At 42.3% G+C, this 24,380-nt stretch overlaps 1 protein-coding gene across 1 annotated transcript in view; it reads right to left on the bottom strand.

Annotated features, from left to right (window-relative positions):
* Nucleotides 1-427: 427 nt before the first annotated feature.
* Nucleotides 428-24,380, bottom strand: part of ELK3 (ETS transcription factor ELK3) — a 46,277-nt gene continuing 22,324 nt past the window's right edge. The window contains exons 2-5 of the mRNA XM_081928511.1: nt 15,048-15,256; nt 13,241-14,035; nt 8,346-8,468; nt 428-3,697 (exon numbers count right to left, since the gene is read on the bottom strand). Coding sequence (XP_081784637.1) covers nt 3,599-3,697; nt 8,346-8,468; nt 13,241-14,035; nt 15,048-15,254 — 1,224 coding nt within the window. The 5' untranslated portion in view covers nt 15,255-15,256 and the 3' untranslated portion in view covers nt 428-3,598. The remainder of the gene's footprint in view (nt 3,698-8,345; nt 8,469-13,240; nt 14,036-15,047; nt 15,257-24,380) is intronic.

The following is a 24,380-nucleotide window of genomic DNA, read 5'->3' as shown; positions in this document are numbered from 1 at the left end:
AAAATGCCAGCAAACCTGCAAAAATAATTTTTTGGTGTGTTCAGCGGAGCTGCTAATCTGCTCTTGTTCTTCTACTGCAGCATATTGCCACAAACCATGCAAAATAACATCTTTTGTTGAGGGGGCGTTTCCCAATGAAGGCGTAAAAGGTAAATAGGGCTGTTAATAAGTTGGTTGATAAATATTCCATCATCCAAGGAGGCTTCACACTTGTTACATTGTAGGACAAACGCCTTTTCTAGAGAAACCCAATGCTTTTCAGCACATGGTAGTTAAACAGCATGGGCCTTAGCAGAGACACAAAATTACCCGGTAAGTGCGGCATTTTGAGGCTTTTGGAAATACAATAGAAATTTAGAAAGAGCAGTAAGCTTAGTAGTATGACTTCAACTGACTTGTATTTAAGGAAATGAGATTAGAATTAAAGTTGGTTTGGGGATGCACTTTATTATTTAATGTTCATTTTCTGGTCTTTACAAAACTCATAAGCCCTCTTCAGTTCAAGGGAGTGAATACAAAGGGGCTGCAGGGCCATTCTTAAGTTTTTTTTACTTGTCGAAGCTCCCCTTGCAACTTAAGAACTGTGATCTTCCAAGAGTCTAAATCACAGGGTGAGCTTTCATGAGAAGCCTCTGAAACAACTGCAGCTGAACTTAAGAGTAACCAATGCTAGCAGGGCAAAAGTTAGGGAGAGAGTAAAAGCATGCCCCCTCTCTACTCACTACTCTGCTTTCATACAAGTAATGGCTAAAGAGGGACATAGAGCGGATGACATCAAGTAGTAAGAGCACCATGGCTGTTTGCAAAGGAAGAGTGAGATTCCAGTTCTTATTGAAAAGCAAACGGAAGGCTGCTTCGGTTATAAATTTTCTACAGGGCAAATCTTTTGACATCATAAGGCCACTTAAGAATAGCTAGAAAAGACAGAGGGCAGGTGATTTAATTAATCTTGGTACATTTGACCTGGAAGGGACTTCACTAAAGTACCTAGCCTGCATTTGATGAAAAAGTGGAAGAATGAAGTCTTGCACTGTCAGCACACTGATATTTGGTCCTGCTACCTGAGAGAGAGAAAGAGAACTAGCACAGAACTGTTTAATGTACTAATATGTGGCTTCCATTGTGTTCAGCTTTCTGCTCTTTACTTAATATAAAATTACCATTGATACAGAATAGTTGGTCTATGTTTTGCTTTTTCCTGTTATACCTTCTTAAGTTGGAAGTCACCAGGCTCACAGTTGGTGTGTTAGAATGCTCTGAAAAAGAAATAATTTTGTCTTACTCTTCCCCTGCTATGCTTTTCCTGCTAAAATTGCTGAGATGTGGGATAGTTCTTGCTTTATAGCATCAAACACAGAGAAGTGTAAAGCCAGGATAGAAAACCTGTGACCCGCCACTTGTTGGTGGACTCCAACTCCCATCAGTCCCAGCCACCATAGCCAGAGGATAATGGAGTTTAGCAGCAACTGGAGGGCCAACCCTGTTGTACAGATTATGCTTCGCCTTTAATCATTAAAACATCAGGATTTGGGGAGTTCTTTTATCAAGCTCCATCTTCCTCCAGAATTTAAGAATATACTATACCTACAAGATGCCTATGTTATAAACCTGGAAGACAGAGGTCGTTAATAGCTGTTTTGATTGCTTGCAACAAATGGTAGTCTGGAAACCATAATATTGGAAATTAATGTGGAACATAATTTTAGAAGGACCAGGAAGATAGCAATGTAAGAGCAGTGTGCAAAAATGTGGTATCCAAATCCCACTATAAATGGCAAATAGAATTTAGTGTGTGAGAGTGTATTCAGCAGTGATATGCTTTCCATTTATAGAGCTTGATAACTTTGGCCATTGGAAATGATGCCTCTTGCAGAGGTGGAAGAGGATTGCTGGAAGATGTAGAGGAGCGTATACAATACTGTGAAAACATGGAGGGAGCAGGATTAGTGGCTCTCTTGCCAAATAGCAAATGCTGTTCCAGAAAGAATAAATGATATACCTCACTGCAGTACAATCCTGAGGATATAAAGTGCAGTGGGAACCAGCTATAGGACAGTATTCCTTATTCATATTTTTATTTAAAAGCACACACAGGCTTCAGTTTCACAACCTGGAAGACCAACAGTTTATTATTTCTACCGGAGTGTCTAGCTGTTTCTCGAGCAATCGAACCAGCACTTTTCAAGTTAGATTGACTTATTAAAGTAGGCTTTGTGTAGAGTAGAACTGGAGTTTATATAAATTCTCAAATGAACTTTGGGAACATGACATAGGTTGGGATGTTTCATTTAATCTAAATATTTTCAGTGTTTAGATATAGTTAACATGTTCATAAAATATGCATGCATGAGATACTTTCCAGAATACAGCTCCTGGACACAATGCTCTTTTTATACAATGCCACCCAGACTTATTTAATTCTGCTTTTGCGTTGTATGTCACCTTCAGGAAACTATAGTCATGATATTCTAGAAAGTGACACAACCTCTATTTCTCCGTTTTCAGTATTTTAGCTTTCTGAGGAGAACAAACACCTTGGTGTTATTAAATCACAGCGTTCAGTAGTATTTTTTCTGTAGTAACCTGTTACTGAACACATTACACTTTGTATTGTATGTCTCTCACGCTCACAGACTTTTTAAAAAAAATGTAATCATGAGGGCTAGAAACTCTTCTTAAAATTGTCCAAAACTGCCTAGTTTTTTAAGCCTTTGGCCATGTGAAATGGGAGCCACTGGCTTCAAAGTACTGGAAAAATTAACTTAGAAGGTACAATACCTTGAGTATGGTCAGGAAAATGAAGATCAGATTAGTTTCTTCAGTCAATGAATACATGAAAATGAGTGGCACTGAGCAAGGCTATATCTTCTTAATTTAAGAATGTCCCTAAAATACATTGTAAATATTTAAGGCCATGTTCCTCTTACCACAGAGAAGAATTGAAGCACCTATATCTAAATAGTGTCCTATTCTTAAACACGCTTACTGGCCAAAATATTTATTATGGCCCCACAGTTCAGCAAGGAAATAGGAGGATTCTTTATATAAGTGGAAAGCACTTAATTCAAAATTACATGAATACACTGCAACATATGGCCTACCGCAAGGGTAATACTGAAATACTAGCATGGGGAAGGGGCTGTTCAATACTTGGTTCCTTTTCAACCTTTACCTTAATACTGGAAAATATATAAATCATTTATATAACATTATGCAAAAGAAGGCACAGCCGGTTATAGTTTATACAAGCATGGTGCATAATATGCAGAAATACAGGATTAAAAAGTTTCACATCCTTTAGATAATTGTCTTGAAATCTATTAAGAAAAGTACTTCATTAACAGTGTTCAACACTTGGACAGCAAGGATATAAAAAAAATTATAACTCATTTTAATGCACAACAGATTCTGATAAAAAAACACTGTTTAAAAATGCTAAATAAACATCATACAAGTAGATCATTCATGTAATGAAAAGTGCAAACCATAGTAAAAGAGGGTTTCATGATGTCCTCCCAGTGTCACCAGAAAAATGAAACCCATCAGAATGGCTGTGTAAAATCCAGTTTGTGAGTGAGTCCTTTAATTTGCTGAGACATCAGGATTTATGAGCATTTGGAGACAGGAGAACTGGAGAAGAAGTCCCATCCAAGCTGGGAATTGGCACTGGGATGTGACCATTGAGCAGAGTTGGAAACTGCAAAAGTGGAACAAATGAGAAATATTGTCTTTGAGATGTGCATTAATGTTCAGTCCAGAGATAACACTAGACTCTAAACCATAAATGCTTTTTTTTAAGTTTACCAAATAATTTAAAGATGTATGGGCAACCTGTGCTCCCTTAAGCCACATGCAGCCCTTGGCCTAATTTCATGCAGATGGCAAGGAGTGGGGAAGGGAAAGGGGCATTGGAGAGAGAGAAGGGGAGCCCATTTCCACTTTTAATTCCAGCCCACCTCTCATAGAAGCACAGCCTGCATCTTAACTGCAGCCCAAGCAGCCACCACTCTGGCACAGTCTTCATTGTTTCACTAGTGTAAATAGGGACACTTCCTTGAGTAGAAAGAGTGACTGTGGGAGCATGTGTACCCAAAAATAATGTGGCCGAAAGCTCTTCACCTCCATGCCGCTGTTCTAATTCTACTCCACAACTGACTGTCCTGTACTGTTTTAAAAGAAGCGAGGGTGTTGTTTTTGCTAAAGGTACACTGGAAAAATGTAATTGCCCTGTAATATGTTATAATCAACCAAGCATGTGAAATGGCAGGCTGTGCATGGGTTTAATTGCATGGGCATTAGAAACAAGATGCGACGACCCAAGTCAGATACTTAACTTCAGGAAACCCTCAGGGATAGGGGGCAGAAGAAGAAATGAACCTCCAGCAACTCATCCTAATAGGTTTTTGTAAATAGAGACATCTGGAACATACACGTTCAGCCTTCCTGCAATTATGCAAAATGCTCTGATTTGCTTAATAAATTAATTCTGCAATCAATCACAGCTTTGTGTCTTTATTCCTTCACTTGCCATGTCTTGTCAGAGTCCCAGCTCTTCAGAATGAGCTCTCTTTGTGTGTTTGTGCACTGCCTGACACGAAGGTTCCCAGATTCTTCCCTGGAACTGCTCAGTTGCAACTATTGGGCAAATAATATGCAAAACAAACAATGGTATGGATTCTGGCTGCAAAGCAACATCAGCCAGTGGGATGTTTGAGATGAATTCCAGCCGTGCTTCCCTGCTATTGTTTTAGACCTTTATTGCAGAGTGAACTGCAGCTTTGAACAAGTCTCTCATTGCCCTAATTATACTGCAAGCTTTCAAACCTGGAGTAAGTTAATTACATTCCTCAAGAGGCTCTACCAATTAACCTGATCCAGTGAAGTAAGCTGGATGCAGGACTCTCCTCGCCCATCTGCTGGGAAACAGAAGTTGTTCTACCTGTATGCCAACTTAAGAGAAATAGTTTCACCAGTCCAACTCCTTTGGCTTGTGTGCCAGAGTAGCGTGTCTTAATTTTCTGTAACAGCACCTGCATTCCCCCCCCCCCCATGCATAAGCTTCTTGAAGTCACCTGAGCAGCATTGTAATGCCCCATTTGTCACTTTACAACCTTTTTTTGTAAACCAAAGCACACTATCGGCTTAAGCTTTATAAATAAAGTATGTCCTCAAAAGGTGATCATAAGGAAAACCTTGGAAAAAGGTAAAGCGAGCTTACTTGGAGTGTTGATATCTGCCCCCCCCCCAATCTCAGTGTGTGTGTGTGTGTGTGTGTGTGTGTGTGTATTTGGAAGGAGAAAATCTGCATCCCATGTGTAGACAAAATTTGTTTTGTAACCCCTGTCCGGAATGTTAGTTGAGATTTCAGCACTCTGCCCATTCACATATTATCCTGGATACAAAACTTGCTCTCACAATATGCAGTGCTGTACTTTGCCCTCAAAGCACCCTTGATCAGGAAAGGCTTTACCTGTGAAGATGGAAGTGAGCGCAGTGAGCCCTTTAAAGAAAGAAACAAGTCAAATCCTTGGTGAGTTAGATCAGGTTCAGGCTCAGCGGCTGTTGCCACTTCTCATTTGTTTCTTGGGAAGAACACTTTTCCTATGCTAATAGATTTGTCATCTTGGCCTTTCTCTGAACCACACGTTAGTCAAATCAGGGCCCTTGATGTGACGGATCTGGATCCCCTTTTCACTTCCAGTTACCACTAATAGGTGCTGGATGCACTTGGCTCTCACTACAGGGCAAGTTGTGGGTGCTTCTGTCTGATCCTAACTGGATGGCTCTAATCAAGTGTGCAAAATTAGGAAATGCTAAAAATAAGGGAGTTCGTGTGAGGCGAAAGAGAGCCCTAGGAGGACTGCTGCAAAGCAGGTTGTGTTCTAAGTCAGAACAGTTGCTGAAGCTTAGTGAGGATATATGGGGAGTTGGATATTTGGGGGTTTCAGGACTCTAGTTCTTGAAGCTGTGCTGCACAAGTTGGGTTCCACCCCCAGATTTTGGTGGTAAGTATCTTCTTCCAAATGCTCTATATCTAGTGTTGTATATACTCCAAACTTTTTTCCTCTCTCCCTCTCCTTTTGTGTGCATTTTAGTCAGGATCAAGCCTGTACAACGACAATCTACAAAACACTGGACTATTTCACATAATGCATTACAGTATATACTGGATATGAATCTGGTTTGCATGAGGTGCATTGTATATCGACAACCTGGGAACAGCCCACAACTCCTTCCCTGCAACACCTTCTCCCCAACTTCCATTTCTGCTTAAACACTACCCAGTGTCACTTAGGGGGTGTGTGGTTTCTTTTCACCCCTCCTGAGTGCACACACTCAGCAGAAAAGCATTTAATAGGACAAAGAGGGAATTAATACTTGGTGGGAATGCCTTGAGCACACCAATTTGTACAAGCACACAATTGTTAATGGAATGAAAGAATGCAAGCATGTTTGCCTGGCTGTAGTAGGCAACAACAACAAAAACAATATTAAAGCCACCAGTTTTTAGAGACGTTTGCAACAGGACTCTGACCTGAACATGAGAAGCAGGTATATTGCAACCAGATACCCGTATTTCAGCACAAACCCTTCTCTTCTTTGTATGAAAAAAATCCTTAAACCCAGGAATGCAGATGGGAATGCAAGGTAGCACAACACAAACTTGAATATTTGCAGATAGCATACCACAGCACTGCTGCTACAGAGGTTTAATAAAAAGCCTACAGTTCTTATAGGCTGCATTTACGGACACACATTGAAGTGCCCTGTGTGGCAGGAATTTGGTGATCTCAGCCCCCACTCACTTCAGCGGCATGGTAACCCTGCAGTTATATCTTCCTTGCTTGCTCCAGGTGCTTCCCTGACATAAATTTACTCCTTCCTGTTATTGGTAAGTGTAGTTTTCCTGCGTCAGCCAAGGAAGCCAAATTCCAGGTGATGGTGCTAACATTTTCATACCCAGTATAATTTCTCCCTTTTTAAAATAGGGATTGAAAAAACCCCACGATACTGTACTCATGGAGCCAAGGTGCCCCTGCGATCATGCACGCTTTTTCTACATTTTTAATCCTTGTGATTTTAAACTGTTCTTGCGGCTTCCCTTAACACAGCCTGAGATAGGGCATGCTAATCCTCTTGAGAAATCTTAATATTTTGTGGGGGGTTTCTATTTTCCCATGCGCAGCTAAGTTTTGACGTACAGTCTCTTTGACATATTTTGGCTGAAACATCAGAGCTGCCAAAAAAACATAAGAGAAGCCTGCAGGATTGGGCCAATGGCCCACCCAGTTCAGCACTGTGTGGCCAACTGGTATACAGAAGCATACTACCTCTGACAGTGGAAGCAGAATAAAACCACCATGGCCGGCAGCTACCATGCTTGCATGAATTTGTCTACTGTTTCAGAGCCATCGGAGTGGGTGGCCATTGCTGCCTCCTGTGGGCAGTGCGAAGAAGTACTTTTTTTCATCTGCCCTGAATCCTCCAGCATTTCGCTTTGTTGGATGTCCCAAAGTATCTCTGTATGCATAATTTTACACATTTCTATTGGTGCCCTTTTTTGCTCATCTTTTCTCTAAACTAAAAAAGCCTTACACCGCTGTTGTTATCTTTCCTCCTAGGGGAGTTGCTCTATCTCCTTGGTCATTTTGGTTGGCCTTTTCCTGAACCTCTTTCTGAGTTGAGGCGACCAGAACAGCACACGGTGTATTCCAAATGCAGCTGCATCATAGCTTTGTATAATGGCATTATGATATTGGCCATTTTGTTTCCGATTCCTTTCCTAATGATCCCTAGCAAGGATTTTTGCCTTTTTCACAGGTGCCGTGCACTGGGTCAACATCAAGATAACATCAAGGTGTCTGGCACATGTGTTTTCACTAACTGTGACAGAGGGGGGACTTAGAATAAAAAAAAATGAGAGTTGGGACCACGAGGATCATCTAGTCCAAACCCCTGCAGTTCAGGAATCTTGCCTAACGTGGAAGTCGACCCCACAACCCTGAGATTAAGAGTCTCATGTGCTACCAACTGAGCTATCTTGGCTTATAATTATCAACCGAAGCCACCTCTGCTGCTGCCCTAGTGATAACAGTCACCTGCCCCTTTAGGAGGCTGACTCCAGAGAAGCAATAAACCTCCCTCAGTGCAATGTGTAAAGTTCCTGCCTTTTGGCATCTTCATTTATTTGTCTCTCACCCTGTTACTGAAGCTCCTTTCCTGAGAGAAGGTATTGTTTTTGCACATCTAATGTTATCTCTTTTCAGAATGGCCACAAAAAGGTTCCTTTGGCTACCTGGCCAGAAAGCGCCACCTAAGAGAGCAGAGTCATTGCTCCAACCTACCTGGAACAGGGTGTTTGGTCCTTGCAGCCTGGCAGGACTCAAAGGAGCGACGGGGCTGAGGCTGCTCCAGAAGTGAATGCTAGAAAGCAAGGGACTCGGGGTCAACAGCAATCCATTTGGGGTCTGCAAGACAAAAGACACATGGCGTGTGTTCCGACGTTCATCTACCCTTTGGCTTAGCCATGTCTTGACTCACATTGCCCGGCTGAATGTTACAGGAGGCCCTCCTCGTTGCTTCGCCCCATAGCTTTTTTTCAGAGAGATGTTTTATGCTTAGAAACTGTTTTCCTTTCTGAACCTCGGGATTTTAAACATTAGCATTTTAACAGGGATTTGGTGTAAGAATTGTCATTGCATGTACTGTGTTTTCTCTGGGTGAGCTCCCATGCAACTTCTTTCTAGCTGCATCTTCTTGGAAAGGGGAACTATGAGCAGAAAATGATGGAGAAAGAGGGTCCAAATATGCCCTTCTCCTCACAAAAGGGCTGTTCTACATCTCACACTGTGATCCAAAGCTGTGTGTGTGTGTAGGTAAAAGCACATGAACTGCCATAGAATCTGCCTGTTATCACACTGTGTGGACGCCTAAGCATTTGCAGGACACTCCTCGTGTCAGTTCCCCTTAGGGGAAGGGGCCATACCTCAGCGGCAGAACAATTGCTCTCCATGCATCAGGTCATGGGTTCAATTCCAGCCGCCTCCAGCTAAGGCTGGGGAAAGTTGTCTCTCAAACCCAGGAGAGGCAATGTCAGTCACCATAGATGGACCGCTGGCCTGACTTGGTATACGGCAGCTTCCCATGTTTGCAATCCTTTGGGTCTAGCTTTTCTATGCTAGTCCAAAGCACTGAGCAAAACCAATGTACTCTGCATATTCTATAGCCACTTTTAAGTGCGAACACATGAAAAAACAACTAGAATACGAAAGCTGTACAGGTCTAAACTAAGTCAGCCCTTGCTCCAGAATACATGACAAAAATCACTACTGTTTAGTTCATTTTTGCTTTTTGGCCATGGCAGAATCTCTATGCTGATGTTGTTGGTATTATTATTATTAATTACCTTTGAGCATAACACTCTCCTTTCCTCTGCTTGTTTACTCTGCAAGTTATTTTGTTTATTAACACTTCAAGTCAATGGTGCTGAAGGTGTCCCTTGTAGGATATGACATCACTCTAGAGCAAAGTACCTCTTTTCTTAATAAGGAAGCAGTTTCACTGCCTCATCGTGCTCAGTTTTGTTTTGCCACAATCACATGATACATCTGCCCAGCTGACAATGAGAAGGCACTTTGTTTTCTAACAGAGAAGGTTAAAAAAAGTATGAACATTGCTTTTCTCCCCCCATGCTGCATATATTCTGGACAGTTCCATACTGACTATCACATGATGAGGGATTTAGCTTGGACCCTTAAGAATATGCTCTACCACTGAACTATGGTTCTTCCTCATTGCTTGCCATCATTAGCTCACATGGAGCAAAAGAAATTACCGTAGTACTTGCAATGATCCACAAATGTATATTTAGGTGGAAGTTACCAAACTAAGGCAACAAAAATTTTCATAAATATCAGACATTGTTCTCACTTTTAATCTTTGAAGAAGAGTAGAAGTGGACATAATTATATATCATAAATGGTATATTTACCATAAAATGTATATTTACTGTAGGATGACAGAATAAGATCCCACAGAATGCAACCTTCAAATCTCCTAGCCACTGGGACTTACTCCCCAAGAAAGTGTATAGGGTTGCCACTTTACAGCTACAATTACAAAAAGCCAAGTGATGCCTTAAATATTGGCACATTTATTACAGCAAGTTTTCATGGACCTGAGTCCATTTCAAAGCTTATGCCACAATTTATGAACTGGCATTTAACATGCTGGAAGACTGATGCTTTTGCTGCAACAGACCAACCCAGCCATCCTGCTGAAGCTTCCTGCACAATCCTGTGCATGTTTCCGCCAAGGTGCATTTTGTTGAACTCCATGGAACATGCACCCGGGTTAGTAGTTTGTAGCCCAAATCTACCTAGCTAGGCCTGTGTCGATTTTCAGGTGCTATTTTTAGCAGCATGACTCATGAATGAATAAATCTGAGATTTCTTTTGCAAGCAGCCCACAGCTCAGAAAGCAACTGTCAGGTCATTTATTTTTAAAAGAACTGCAAAGTCTCAGGCTTTCATACCCAAAATAACTAGGTTTCCTTTTTTAGCATCATAGACCGAGTTGATCGCTGCTTAGTGTTAACTGTTCTACCACATGTCTTTTGGCTAAGCTCTGCTCCCTCATCAGCACAATGTCGGAATCCTATTGTTCTATACAAGGCTTGAGCAAAGAGCACTTTTTAAGCCAGCCTTCTCTACTCTGGCGCCATCCAGATGTTTTGGGCTACAATTCCCATCTGTTCCAGCCAAACGGCTTTAACCCCAAAAGAGGTAGATTTGGAATGTGATGGGCTAACATCCCAGCCAGGTTATTATGTGTTTTAACACTTAAAGAATGGATGCTTTAAGGTGCAGTGTCTGTGTTCCCTGCAGAGTTAGTTTGTCCGACATTTTAGAGTATTAATAAGGTTTGTTTTTTAAAACTAGACAGAGACACCTTTTCATCAAGCCAGAAAAGGTCATCAAAATAAAAGTGTCTTCAGTTATTTCCAGAAAGGACCAGGCTGTACATATCTTCATACTTAAAAGAATGCTGCTTTAAAATACATGTTCACGTTACCATGTTAAAATAGTTGTTTCTGAACTGCTGCTGGACTGAGTAACACATGACTCTTGCAAGATGGCAGTAAAGGAAGAGGAGGACTGCAACTGATTTCCATCAACAACCTCCCAAAGACAACCAAGAGAGCACCCAGTTCTCACTAGCACGATGTGTACCTTTCAGTGCTAGTGTAGAGCACCAACCTTCTGTTGTTACCAAATGGCTAATGTAAGCAGATGATGCCTGGGATTCAGTGACAGAGGATTCCAGACTTAAAGCCCATCTGATGCTTAATGCAAAAGGGAGAGACAGTTGCATAGACACTCATTCTGCCCTTAAGGAGTCAGCCTTTTTTATTCTGAATACCGCAAAACCACTTTATGATTAAAGAAAACAGCTTGACCTAAACATGTCATTTCATATTTTGTTTGAGAAAGGCCACGGTGCCAGCAAACTACAAAATGTAATTAAGCTGCTAACGGTCTATCCCACTCTAAGGTTATGATTGCTGACTAGCTTTGAAAAGGGCGGGAGGACGGACAGTCTGGCCTCTTGTTCATGGAAGCATCCAGATTTCCTGGCATCTAAAGTGTCCACTTTCTTAGAAGGCTTTTTTCAAGCCTAATTGTTGTGGAGGGGTGTGATCTCTTGCTTCCCAGCTGCACTCTCCAGCAAGATCAACACACCCACCCAAGATTTGGCTTGAAGAAAAGCAAAAGCCTAACTGAGAGCAGATGGGCAATAGTGGGTTTACATGTATTTGATTGCTCTCTTGCTCTCTCTCTCTCTCTCTGTTTGTGTGTGTGTGTGTGTGCAGTGCCCCCAACAGCATCTCCACTTTGCAAATGTGCCCATAAGCCCCAATGCTATGCAAGATTTGTCATGGGGAACATGTGCATAGGTTTCTAGCAGATAGTGTTGAGTTAAGTGTTGAGTTATCCATCCTGGAAAGCTGTTAATGCAGGGATGAAATTTACATGGAAGGCAGAGCATTACTGAGATGGGTCTTCTCAGTGGTGGTGCCCCTATTTGAACACCCTTCCCACAAAGATTTGGGAGGTGCCTAAACAACAGTCATTCAGATTAGGACGGTTTCATTTCCCCAGTGGTTTTTTATTTTATTTTATTTATTTAATTAACTACTGTCATTCAGGTTACGACCTTTTCATTTCCCCAGTGTTGGATGGATGGATGGATGACATTTGCATGCCACTTTTATCTTCCAAGGATCTCAAGGTGGTGTACATGGTTCTCCCCACCCCCATTTCATCCATACAACAACCCTGTGAGGGAAGTTAAGGGAAGAGTGTGAGCTTCATGGCTGAGTGGGGATTCAAACCGTGGTTTCCTAGGTCATAGTCCAACACTCTAACCATTATGCCACACTGCCTCTCTTTCAATTTCGCCTATGCTGATGTATTACCGCTTTTACATATTGTACTGACTGCTGCTCTCCTGATTTTCGCTCCTGCTGTATTTGTTTTATTTGTAATAGCTGCTTTTTTTAAAAAAGTAACTGATTGTATTTTTAATCTAAGGGACATTTTAATAGAAAAAGGACTCATACATTCTTAATAAACTACAAGCTGCTTTTTTTCTTTCTGTCCTTGGGGGATGTCAGAGAACTGCCATTGGAGCCAGAGACGGAGGGAAGGCTCCAGAGGGATGCCGCAGAAGGTCCCAGTAGGGAGAGAGGCAGCCCATCTGCTGGGGAAGGAAATCAGCGTAACACCAGTGGAGAAGGGGGGCAGATGGGGGAATCGGAGAGGAGGCTCCAGGACTCCTCGCCGGAGACCAGCGGGGAGAGCACGGGTCCTCCGCGCAGGGACTTCCGCACAGGGAGAGTAGGAGGAGACTTGGCGTCAAAGAACTTCTTTGCTGGAAGAAGTTCAAGAAACGCCCACTGACGGATTCTGCCAGCGATTGAGACAGCCACGGGTGAAAGGCTGTCCAGACAGAAAGGGTTCAACCAGGCAACCTAGCCAGGAGTAGCGGCAACTTACGCACGAGCAACCCCTAGAACCATTACAGGGGGGAAAGGCATGCTTTTCCCCAAGCGCACGCTATGGGCATCACTAAAAGGAACTCAGTTGGCAATCCTCTACACGGAGGAGTAAGTCCCACTACACTCAGCAGAGCTTACTTCTAAGTAAACATGCATAGGATTCCCCTGTCAAAGCCTTACCTGGGCAGTGAAGAAAGCAGGAGTCAGGGATCCTGAGGGGAGTGCTGGGCTGTTGAGGGCAATGGAGCCGAGGTCAGTGCTTGAAAGAACCATTGGAGGTGCTGAGATCTCCAAACCTTTGGGTTTCTTAGCCTTTGGGGGAAGAGAAGGAGATTTTGCCTTGGATCCTGACGAGAGGTTCAGTGGCTCGAGAGAATCAGAATCCTGGCAACTGGACTCCAAAAAGATGCTTCTGTGTTCTGAAGGGAGGGGTGAGTTCGGAGACAGAGACGGCGACCGGGAGGAAGATGGCGAAGCCGACGAGATGCTGGCAACATTGGGCAACATTAATGAGGATATTTTTGCAGAGACAGAGGATGCTAAAAAAGCAGAAGCAGCGGCTGCCTCGGATGTTGATGGCAGGGAGACTATGGGCCTCATGACTTGCTTGTCTGATTTGTTTGTCACAAACCTTATAACAGTTCGGACTTCTTCCAGAGGGGTGGGCCCCTCCAGCTTCTCCTCCAGCTTCTCTGTTTTGATCTGCTTGAGAGTTTCTGGCTGGTTTTGCAGGGAGTTGATGGTGAAAGAGGAGTACAACCCCGAATGGATATACTCATTACGGCTTGCGCCTTTCAGGGCCGCCAAGCCATGCTTGTGTTGCTCTCTACCTTCAAGAGGCATCTTGCAGTCGCTGTCCTGCAGCAAAAGGCTCTCCCTGCTGATTTCCACAGCATGAGGATCCATCTTTAAAATGTCAGGGAAGGACACAAACTTGTACACAAACTTCTGCCCAATCACCTTCTTGATGATGTTCTGCATTAAACAGCAAACCAAGTGTGACATTCGTTAGTATTTTCACAAAGTAGCTCAGTGAACAGCATCTCCTCTACAATGCGGGAGGCTCCAGGTTTGATTCCTGGCATTTCAAGTTAAAAAAATCAGGTAGCCTGTGGGTTTACTTGGGCCTGGCGTGGTTACTTAGGCCACAAGTCCATTTCCCCCAAACCAGGCTCACCTGTGTCATACCTGAAGCCCCTTGTGATGTCAGGTGAGAGGCAGGTGGCGATATGGCTGCCAATGACCAATTGGGAGCCTTTAAGTGCACTCGTAAATATGCACTGGCAAGGAGGCCAGCTGGGATTGGCTGCTTGTGGGGACTTCAGAGCACTCCATCACCTGACATCATTGTGACATCAGGTGACTGACAGGTGGGCAGCCCCCACCTTCCTGTCAAATTTGGCCTGCAAGTGCTAGAGGAGATAAGATCTGGCCCTGAGGTAACAGGGGATGAGAAAGACCCTCAGCCTGAGAAGCTGGAGAGCCACCGCCAGTTAGAGTAGTCAATTCTGGGTCCGACAAACTAATAGTCTGACATTCTATAAAGGCAACTGTCTAACATAATATAACATGTGGAATCTGATTAACACTGCTTCCTCCTTATAAACTGTCTTATAAACTCTCCTTATAAACTGTAGGCTGCCCTGCCTTTAGGTGGCAGTTTGCTGGGGAATTTACTGCTGCACTGTTTTTGACATTTTGAGGGGGTTGCTTTTTGCATTTAGGCAAGGAAAATGATGTGTTTGGGTTTTAGTTTTTTTTAAAAAAAATTAAAACTTTAAAATATATTATTGATAATATATGGCTGGCTGAAATCTTTGTAAGTAAGTGGTATTTTACTGTCTGAATTTTCTACTCATGTTAACTTTTTGTGAGCAGCCTTGGGGGGCTCTTTCTAGCCAAAGGGCAGCACTCCAACTTTAACAAGCATATTACTACTCTTTGCTTTCTTGTTTAAGCACTGCACAAATAGAATTTTTAAAATTACCTTGTCATAGTAGTATCTCAGCGCTCTGCTCAGTTTGTCGTAATTCATGTTAGTTTTGTTTTTTCTGAGTCCCCACAGCTTAGCCACTTCTTCTGCCTTAAGTAGCTTAAATTCACCATCATTAGATGTCCAACAAATTAGGTGCTCATGTTTCTGATCGAGAAGCAACTGCAACAGGAACTGCCACAATGTGATTGCACTCTCCATGCCTGCAATGGACAGAAAAAAACGGGGGAGACAATGTAAACATTGCCTAACCTGCTCATCTTAGTTTCAACCACAATACTTATGTAGGATCATATATGCAATTATACGTGCTACAGGAAAGTACAAAATAAAAAATGGATGTATAAAATACTGAAGAAAACACATTTTAAAATATCCCAATAAACCCTATTGTAAAATTATTCTGTAAAAATTATCTTCTTTTTTTTGCTAATCCTGTAGTATAATATTCCAGAGAGAGAGAGAGTAATATTCTAGCCTAAACCCAGCAAAGAGTGAAGCCCATTGATTTCAGTGGGCTTTGGCATTATTCCATGCTGGATTGAGGCATCCTTTTTAAAATATCATTTTTCACATTTAGCATATACTGAGATACATCTTATTCTGAATATCAAATGTCCCAAGGATTTTCCAATAAGCTACCGTTTTTGCACAATGGCCCATTGTTCTCTCTCCCCCTCTCTCTTACCTCTGTAATAGTCAATGGGATCCAGGCTGCCATTGCATGGTCTTTCTCTCTCTCCCTCTCTAAGCGTAGACACAAAGGGACTGCCTAACACTAATCTTATTTCTGTCCCGACTGTGTTCAGAATACTATTGTAATTCTGGGGTTTTCATTTTCCTGCTGTTGCTTTTGTATAAAGTTGATAGTGGAAGCAAAATATACTATGGCGATAGAGAACATCAAAGTTACAGTGATGTTCTTGTAAAAATGGACTGGTGTCAACACACCTATACATAGACAGAGTACAGCTTTCCTGGGACAAATACATGTCTGAATACACCCTGTACACATAAAAGTGAAAAGGCCACAGATTGTTTCCAGAACTTCTCACAGTTTACTTTGTTTAGAAAATGCTGGGCTTATGTTCGCTCAGTTCTGAGCTGGATATTGTTGTAATATTTCTATTTCATAGCCTCTCTTCCTTTTTGCTATTACATTTTTGGGACTACACCCTTCACACCTGGGCAGAGAGATACACATGCCCATCATCTCAGTGCTAAGACTTAAGGCATTTCTCAAGTCTAAGCAAACAGTTTGAACCATGATAGGAAAATAACTCTCTTTGATTGTTATTTTTATTTTTTAAAACGATAAAGAATTATGCAATATTATAGTTTAACTTAGGATCTTCAGTACATTGATGCTGCACCTTGTTATAACTTCTTATAATATTTTATTTATTTAAAACATGTACACACTACCCTTCATCCGATTTGGATTCCAGGCTGGTATACAACTAGACCTCGTATTACAATATCAAACGATAACAGGAAGACAGCAAATAAGAGCAAAACTAGGATTTACAGCAACCTGAAATGTATTGCCAAATAAAAATGTTTTTGCCTTGCACTGAAAAGATTGCTAAGGTTTTATTTATATGTATTCGCTTGCTTTCATTTTGTAGATGGGTGGAATGGCTTGACCTAGCCAGAACCATGTTGTGCTTCGGTAAAGTCAAGACACTTAAGAAACCATTTCTCTCTTGCTTCTTCGTTGCATGTGGTGCTTTTTCTCTTTGCTTCTCCTATCCAGATTACTGATTCCACCCACCTAGTAAACTCAAGCAGGGAGGGGGACCCGCTATAGTTTAGTCTTTCAAATTCTTGCTCCTTGCTTCAAAAACAGCATTGCAATTGTAAAACACAATGGCATAAAAGCCATTCTGTTTATTTCAGTGCAATTTGGACTTGTGATGGCAGAAGACAGCTAGATAATCCTATTTCATACATATATTTTTTGCTAACAGAATGAAACGATGCCCCTATTTGTACATCATTTTAAACCCTAGTTTAAAATAAATTATGGTTTAATGTGAACAAGCTGGTAGATGCTGCTAAAATGCAGGTGTTTGGCTCCTATCTCTCTTCCGCCTGGAGGATACAATCAAGATGCTAGCTTTTTGTGATGAACCAGCGCTCATGGTTTGTTTCCTTTTAACAATCCACAGGCACAGTAAAACAACATAGTTGTTGTTGCCTTACTAGTCACTATTTCTTTTGCAGCAACCAACTACAAGTGCTGTTCTGCATGTAACACAAAGCCAGGCTCTGGTTTGTTTCTTCCCCTGCAGGAAGGAGCGAGAGAGGAGCAAAGAACATGTTCAAATTAAACCATAGTTGATTTTAAACTTTAAAGTGACAAACCATGTGAATGTCTTGATTCAAACATCTGACCAGCTGTGTTCAATATATCAACCAGAGTAATTTGTACAAATATTACTTAATAGTGATGAGACCAGTAGATGCCTATACTGTGCGCAACCAATCTTGTACTGAAATTCTGGATAACATTATATGCTTCAATTAAGGGTGGAAAGGGGGCACACAAAAAACTCTGCCCCCAATATCCTTACACGTACCACCCTCTTCTCAACCCCCAACCTTCCTCAAGTTGAACGGGGAAGGTCTATAATGTCACAATTGCTTGGTGTTTTCATATTTTGTTATTTGAAGTTATTTATTTTGTGATCCATTTTGAGAACATTTCAACATAGCGGGAAAGCTAATTTAAATGAATAAAACCCGTATCTGTGCAAACGTCAAAGATCTACAAAGAATTAGCATCTATTGTTTATACAACAAGGAAAAAGTAAATTAGTAAGACAGTTAAAGCAATATATTTCTGTCATTCTATTAGTAAGATAGTTAAAGCATTATATAAGCAAGGTAATATTCAAAGGGAGACATATTCGTACTTCTTCCAGTCAGTCTAAAATATAAGATCATTCTAAATAATGTGATTTCAGAATATCTGTAAATCTACAACCTCTGCCTTGGAACTGGTCTACAAACTAACCATGCCTACTACTTAAGCCTAATTTTTAAACTTCCCTGCTTCCCTCTGCTTTGTGTACAATACCTGGGGAAGGTTGTTCAAGAGAACCTGGAAGCTTGCCACACTTTTGTGACATTTTCTCTGGTCCCAATAAAGGTGTTGCCCTGCTGTAGATTTCGAAATACAGTACAATGGTACCTTGGGTTACATACGCTTCAGGTTACAGAAATAACAGAAATCCGCTAACCCAGAAATAACAGAAATCGCGCTGCGGCAGCGGGAGGCCTCATTAGCTAAAGTGGTGCTTCAGGTTAAGAACAGTTTCAGGTTAAGAACGGACCTCCGGAACGAATTAAATACTTAACCTGAGGTACCACTGTATTTATTTTTATAAAAAGCGGCCTTATGTGCACATTTTCTGTATCTGCCACTAGGTGGCACACAATTTCTAAGTCTTCTTGTAACTCTTCCACATTGGCACTGAATAATTTCAAACGCTTCCTTGCAAAGTCCCAGATGAAGCTGTGCACAAGGAATCACCCCACAGGATTCTGTTTGCAAACCTATCAGGCTTTAGTGCAGCCTTATAAGCAGAATTTTTAAAAACCCCTTTTCTTTTCTAGAAAAACACATTCTATGTTATTAAACATTTTAATTCTTTTGAGAAATTTTGTATCGGCATTATGCACTCACGTACAGACACAGGTTTATTAACCTGAGGTGCATGTACACACAGCAACAGCCTTTTGGAAGACATGGGGTACATAATATTCCCACATCACAAGATATGAATCAAAGACTCCTCTGAGATGGGTTGCTACTCTTCCAATTTCACCAATATGAGAAAAAAGGCTATGAGGACCTCAGCTTGGAATTGTCCCGTTCTCAATTCCTCAACTCTAAAGTATGGTAGTTCACTACAGGCAGGCATGCAAACTCTCTACCACTTACCGTATTTTTTGCTCTATAAGACTCACTTTTTCCCTCCTAAAAAAGTAAGGGGAAATGTGTGTGCGTCTTATGGAGCGAATGCAGACTGCGCAGCTATCCCAGAAGCCAGAACAGCAAGAGGGATCGCTGCTTTCACTGCACAGTGATCCCTCTTGCTGCTCTGGCTTCTGAGATTCAGAATCTATTTTTTCTTGTTTTCCTCCTCCAAAAACTAGGTGTGTCTTGTCGTCTGGTGCGTCTTATGGAGCGAAAAATACGGTAATCAATATGAGCTACTATTATCTCATTATGGCAGAACATAATCTGGATAACTAGTGAGAGTGGCTACATGACTTTCCATGCAAAATAGCAGGGTGGTTCGTTTCTGCCTTATGCACACCACAGATTTAACACTTCATACTCTGTTTGTTTGTTTGTTTGTTTGTTTGTTTGTTTGTCTGTCTGTCTCACCTACCCACACTTGTTTCACTAGCATTCCTTTTTTTAAAAAAAAACGCTTTAAATATTTCCCTCTAAGAAGCAAGAATGTCTATTCTGTAATTCCCATCTATGCAACACTTATTACTGCAGTGTGGGACGGGGCACAGGTTCATGGAGAGTCATTCCAGACTTATGAGGAAACCCATATAAGTTTATGTAAAATGTATTTTTAGGCTCAACTATATGTATATTTTGGCACTTGTAAAGCCCAGGCACTCATTATGTCACACAATGTTTTTATGCACATCTTAAAGTGTTTCCAGATAAGTCCTTTTTTGGTGCAATATAAAATCAGGATAATTGTATAAATGCATCCATTTAGCATTTTGCTGGTAGATCCTTTCAAAGAAAAATCCCTCTCACTTTAAAAAAGTACTATTTGAAAATGCACCTTGCCCATATGATTCTTGTTAACCATCTTATGTTATTACGTTCACATATTAATTTTCAAGCATGCATGAAGCAATCATAGGCTACATACATGCAACATTTTATTGAAGAATCAATGGAGACCAAGTATTTTTTTTTTCCTGTAGTCCACAAACAATATGGATCTATTGCATATTTTTGTCTCCGAAAAGCGCTTATTGAGAAACTGGTTTCATTGCAAAAACAAAAGCTTATTGCGGATTGATTCAAATGGTGCGTCCATTTGAAAATGGAAGTAAACAGATGTTGGAGGTCCATGCAGTGGGGGTGGGTATATAAGCAAAGATCACAATCTCCATTTCCTTCTTCATTCCCCTGGGGCATGTACAGGGAATAAAAGGTATGGATAGCTGAATCTAGAGAAGGGTTTTCAAAGGCTTATCAAGTAACCACACCCACCCTGGTATCTAGAATCAATCCAGATGGAAAGCAGCATATTGAGGATACGCACAAACAATTCTGGATCGAGGGGGGAAACACAACATTTTTGTGCTACAGACAGGTTAGTCTATGCACGGCCATGGCCTTGTCACAACGAAGGGGGATCTGTGGGCTTCCACCCTACCAGCCCCAGTCAGCTCATGGAAGCTGTCATCGAACATCTGTAGGGCGCCAGGTCTCTCCCATCCCTGCTTTAACGCATTGTTTTCTCCAAACAAGAATTGGAATAGGTGCTTCAAACTGGCTTTCCAGTTGTGGAGCAGCATCCAAAGGAGTCATTCCACAAGTAGAATGACTTCTGCTCACTCAATTGAACTCTCCACCCACATGCCCCAAACTTGCTTTGAGGTCCCTACAACACTCTGGAATACATCTGGGTGAGGGGGAAGATGGGGACTCACACAATGCCTCTCTGGCTTGGAAGCAAAAGGAAGAGGTAACTATAGTCTGACCAGTTCAGATATAATGACCAACTACAACTGCCATGAACCAGGAAGCCATCATTACAGAATTGCTACCCTTTTCAGGTTTTTATCAAGCTTTTTAATTTCAGCCCACCATGGGGAAACTCCCAAAATACAACCGCCAAACTGGAAATCGGTCTGAAATATTGTGGAGGAGGGCCAGGGCGGTTGACTGAGCAGGAACGTTTCTTCCTGCAACATTTTGTTGCTGGATCCACTTGTAGCTAATATTATTGTTTCATGGTTAATGGTTTATACTTCTAATCTGTTATATTAAGGGGAGGGCATATAAATTGCTCCTCCCTGCTCAACCTCTTAGCTACAAGCTTGCCTCAATACCATGAAATGATTCACCACTCCCTGCACGGCACCTGAAAATGTGCCACTTTAAAGCTGCTCTGCAGAGATTTCTGCAGTCCTCCTAAACTGCATGTAAACAAGGACAACTGATTTCCTGGTGATGGTAGGTTATCCAGATATTTATTCTGATTCCGTATCATTCTGTCCTATTCTCCAATCATGAAGGTTCTACAGAACGGCTTAAAATCCTGTCATCAAATAAACCAATGATACAATAAATGGCTGTAGCACAGCAGAAATCTACACACACCTCTAGAAGTCCCAGGATATAGCCTGATGGTACATGAGGCTACCACCTGACTGAAGGTAAGCAAGTCTGGGTCTTGTCAGTGACTGGATGGTGACCCTCTGGAAGTAGCATGTATGGGCATCGCCCTGGAAGCAAGCCAGGTTATAAATGCAAGGGGCGGGGATGAATAAATGAAATTGAAGAGAAAATGCAAGGTCCATTTGTCAGAACATAGTACAGTATCTGAAAAGGCTGTGAAATAGATGGGCACCAGCAGTTATTATTATTATTACCCTGTCCATCTGGCTGAGTTTCCCCAGCCACTCTAGGCAGCTCCCAATTGAGTGTTAAAAACAATACAGCATTAAGTATTAAAAACTTCCCTGAACAGGGCTGCCTTCAGATGTCTTTTAAAGATAGGATAGCTGCTTGTTTCCTTCACATCTGAAGGGAGGGTATTCCACAGGGCAGGCGCCACTACCAAGAAGGCCCTCTGTCTGGTTCCCTGTAACCTCACTTCTCGCAGTGAAGGAACCGCCAGAAGGCCCTCGGCGCTGCAAAGATGCTCCTTCAGGTATACAGGACCGAGGTCATTTAGGGCTTTAAAGGTCAGCACCAACACTTTGAATTGTGCTCAGAAATGTACTGGGAGCCAATGTAGATCTCTCAGGACCGGTGTTATATGGTCCCGGAGGCCACTCCGAGTCACCAGTCTAGCTGCCGCATTCTGGATTAGTTGTAGTTTCCGGGTCACCCTCAAAGGTAGCCCCACAGTGGTTTAAGTTCCTATGTTTGCAAAGTTATCTTGTTAATGTCCTGGATGGTAAGACACAGATTTAGGGCAGCGTGACCAGGGCAGTGGAACTGGGCACCAAGCCTGGGGATGCCACAACTATGACATGGTGAACTGAGCAGAACAGAAGGGGAGGGGGTTGGCCTTGGCACAGGTTGCAAATTTTAAAGACCAAAGTCTTCCCTGACACAGGTGGCATTAAATATAAAAGGACACAGGTATGAGCTGCTATGAGTCATGGCGATTAGGCTTCCCGCCACACAGGCACCTTAACCAATTAGATCGCATGATTTAATGGGTAACTTTTGCTCCCAGCAAGGGTTGAGCTTGGATTCTTCAGGAAATGCAAAGGGGGGGGGGTTGCATTTTTAAAAATTAAAGTGGAACATGTCTCCTGGAGGGAACCCATCGCTCTCAAGGGGCAATAAATGGCCAAATTAGAGGTGCTAACATGCGCCAGGTATGCGAGAGGATTCATTAAGTTTATGCAGATTTGTTCACACTTGTGGCTAGAATGTTTCATTGCTTGCCCTAATTTCACATGAGGTGGGGGGAGATCTTTGGGCCTGCATACTACTAGCACATTGTCCCCCAAAACGGTTTCCCACGAGGGGTAGTGGCCTTTGGACTGGAAAAGTTTCCCCATCCCTGACTTATATTAGACCTACTTTCACTGATTTACTACAGTGATTCTTGTACTCGTTTTCTCAGAGCAAAGCCCAGTTCAGCAGTTTCTCAACTGAGCTTCTCTGGAATAGGCTCCACGTACCTCTGTAGCATCCCTCCCTCCAGCTGCCACAGACCTGGGCTGAGGAATTCCTTCTCCCAAGGAGAGGTCCCAGGGCTCATGCCTTGGGTGAGGGAGCTTTCCCCATCCTAGCTATGTGAGGAAGACACATTCCCAGCATGCTCACGGGCATCTCTTTCTAGAGCAGGCTTCCTCAACCTCGGCCCTCCAGATGTTTTGAGACTACAATTCCCATCATCCCTGACCACTGGGCCTGCTAGCTAGGGATGATGGGAGTTGTAGGCCAAAAACATCTGGAGGGCCGAGTTTGAGGAAGCCTGTTCTAGAGCCAAAACTTTTCCAAGGAGGAGGCAGGAGACACTCTCCTCCAACCACCGATCTGCCCAGGGCAGGTAAATTAACTTTGATGCAATGAGCCATTATTACATGCACATCGGCAAAAGGAAATATGACTTCTCCAGCTACCTACTGCACGGCTAATGTCTGTCTGTGTGCATGAGTGAGTGTGTGTCTGTATGTGCACATCTCTCCAAGGACACAACTTTCCACTCTTTTTTTTTCACTCCCAGGCGCTCTAAAAGGCTCTTGGGTATTAGTGCGTGAATATCCATTTATCGCTGCTCGATCTCGACTGTGTCTAGCAGAACTTTCCCCCCTGTCCCCCCGCCCAGCTGAATGACGTAGGGCATTGTTAGCTTCACATTCTCCCTAGCACTTCGCTTCCTCTTTTTCTGCAGGAAACAGGGGGAAACGGACCAGAGGAAACCTGGCCTTCTACATCTGTCCTTGTTTGTAATCTCAGCTCTGGCTTTATTTTGCTAAAGCACCGCAGGTTTCTTTTAACCCCTTAAATGCCAATTCAGCTTCTACCGAGTTTGTCATTCTCATTTGGGCTACATGGGGGGGGGGGGACAGATAATTTTACTACCTCGAAACTAATCAAACGAAACTCAAATTTTGCATGGAGCCCTAATGTGAATAAGTTTACAAATGTGTAACTGAATGGAGCATGTCTTCCCCCCTTATTTTAGCATCAATATGCAAAAACACCATGTACTCGGGTGTTTCCGAGACTTAAAAGCCAAGCTTAGAAAAAGCTCATCCCCTGAGGAAGGAAAAATGTTTTTAGAACAACATCAGTAACATACATGCTTACATTTCTGTTATTCAGACAAAATATGCATAAACAATAAAACTACAGTGGAACCTCAGTTTTTGAATGTAATCCGTTCTGGAAGGCCGTTTGAATTCCGAAATCTTCAAAAACTGAGGGGCAATGGGCAGTTGGCAAAATCCATTGAGAAAATAAAGAAAAACACACAGCAGAAGCCGTTCAACTTCTGAGGCGCATTCGAAAAGGGAAACAATTAATTCCGGGTTTTTGGCGTTCGGCTTCCAAAACGCGTTTGGCTTCTGAAACGCTCGAAAACCAAG

This window comes from Podarcis melisellensis (genome assembly GCF_964234715.1).
Source record: "Podarcis melisellensis genome assembly, chromosome: 10".
Lineage (NCBI taxonomy): Eukaryota > Metazoa > Chordata > Lepidosauria > Squamata > Lacertidae > Podarcis > Podarcis melisellensis.
The sequence above is the reverse complement of the archived record's forward strand: the minus strand, read 5'-3'. Positions and strand labels throughout refer to the sequence as shown.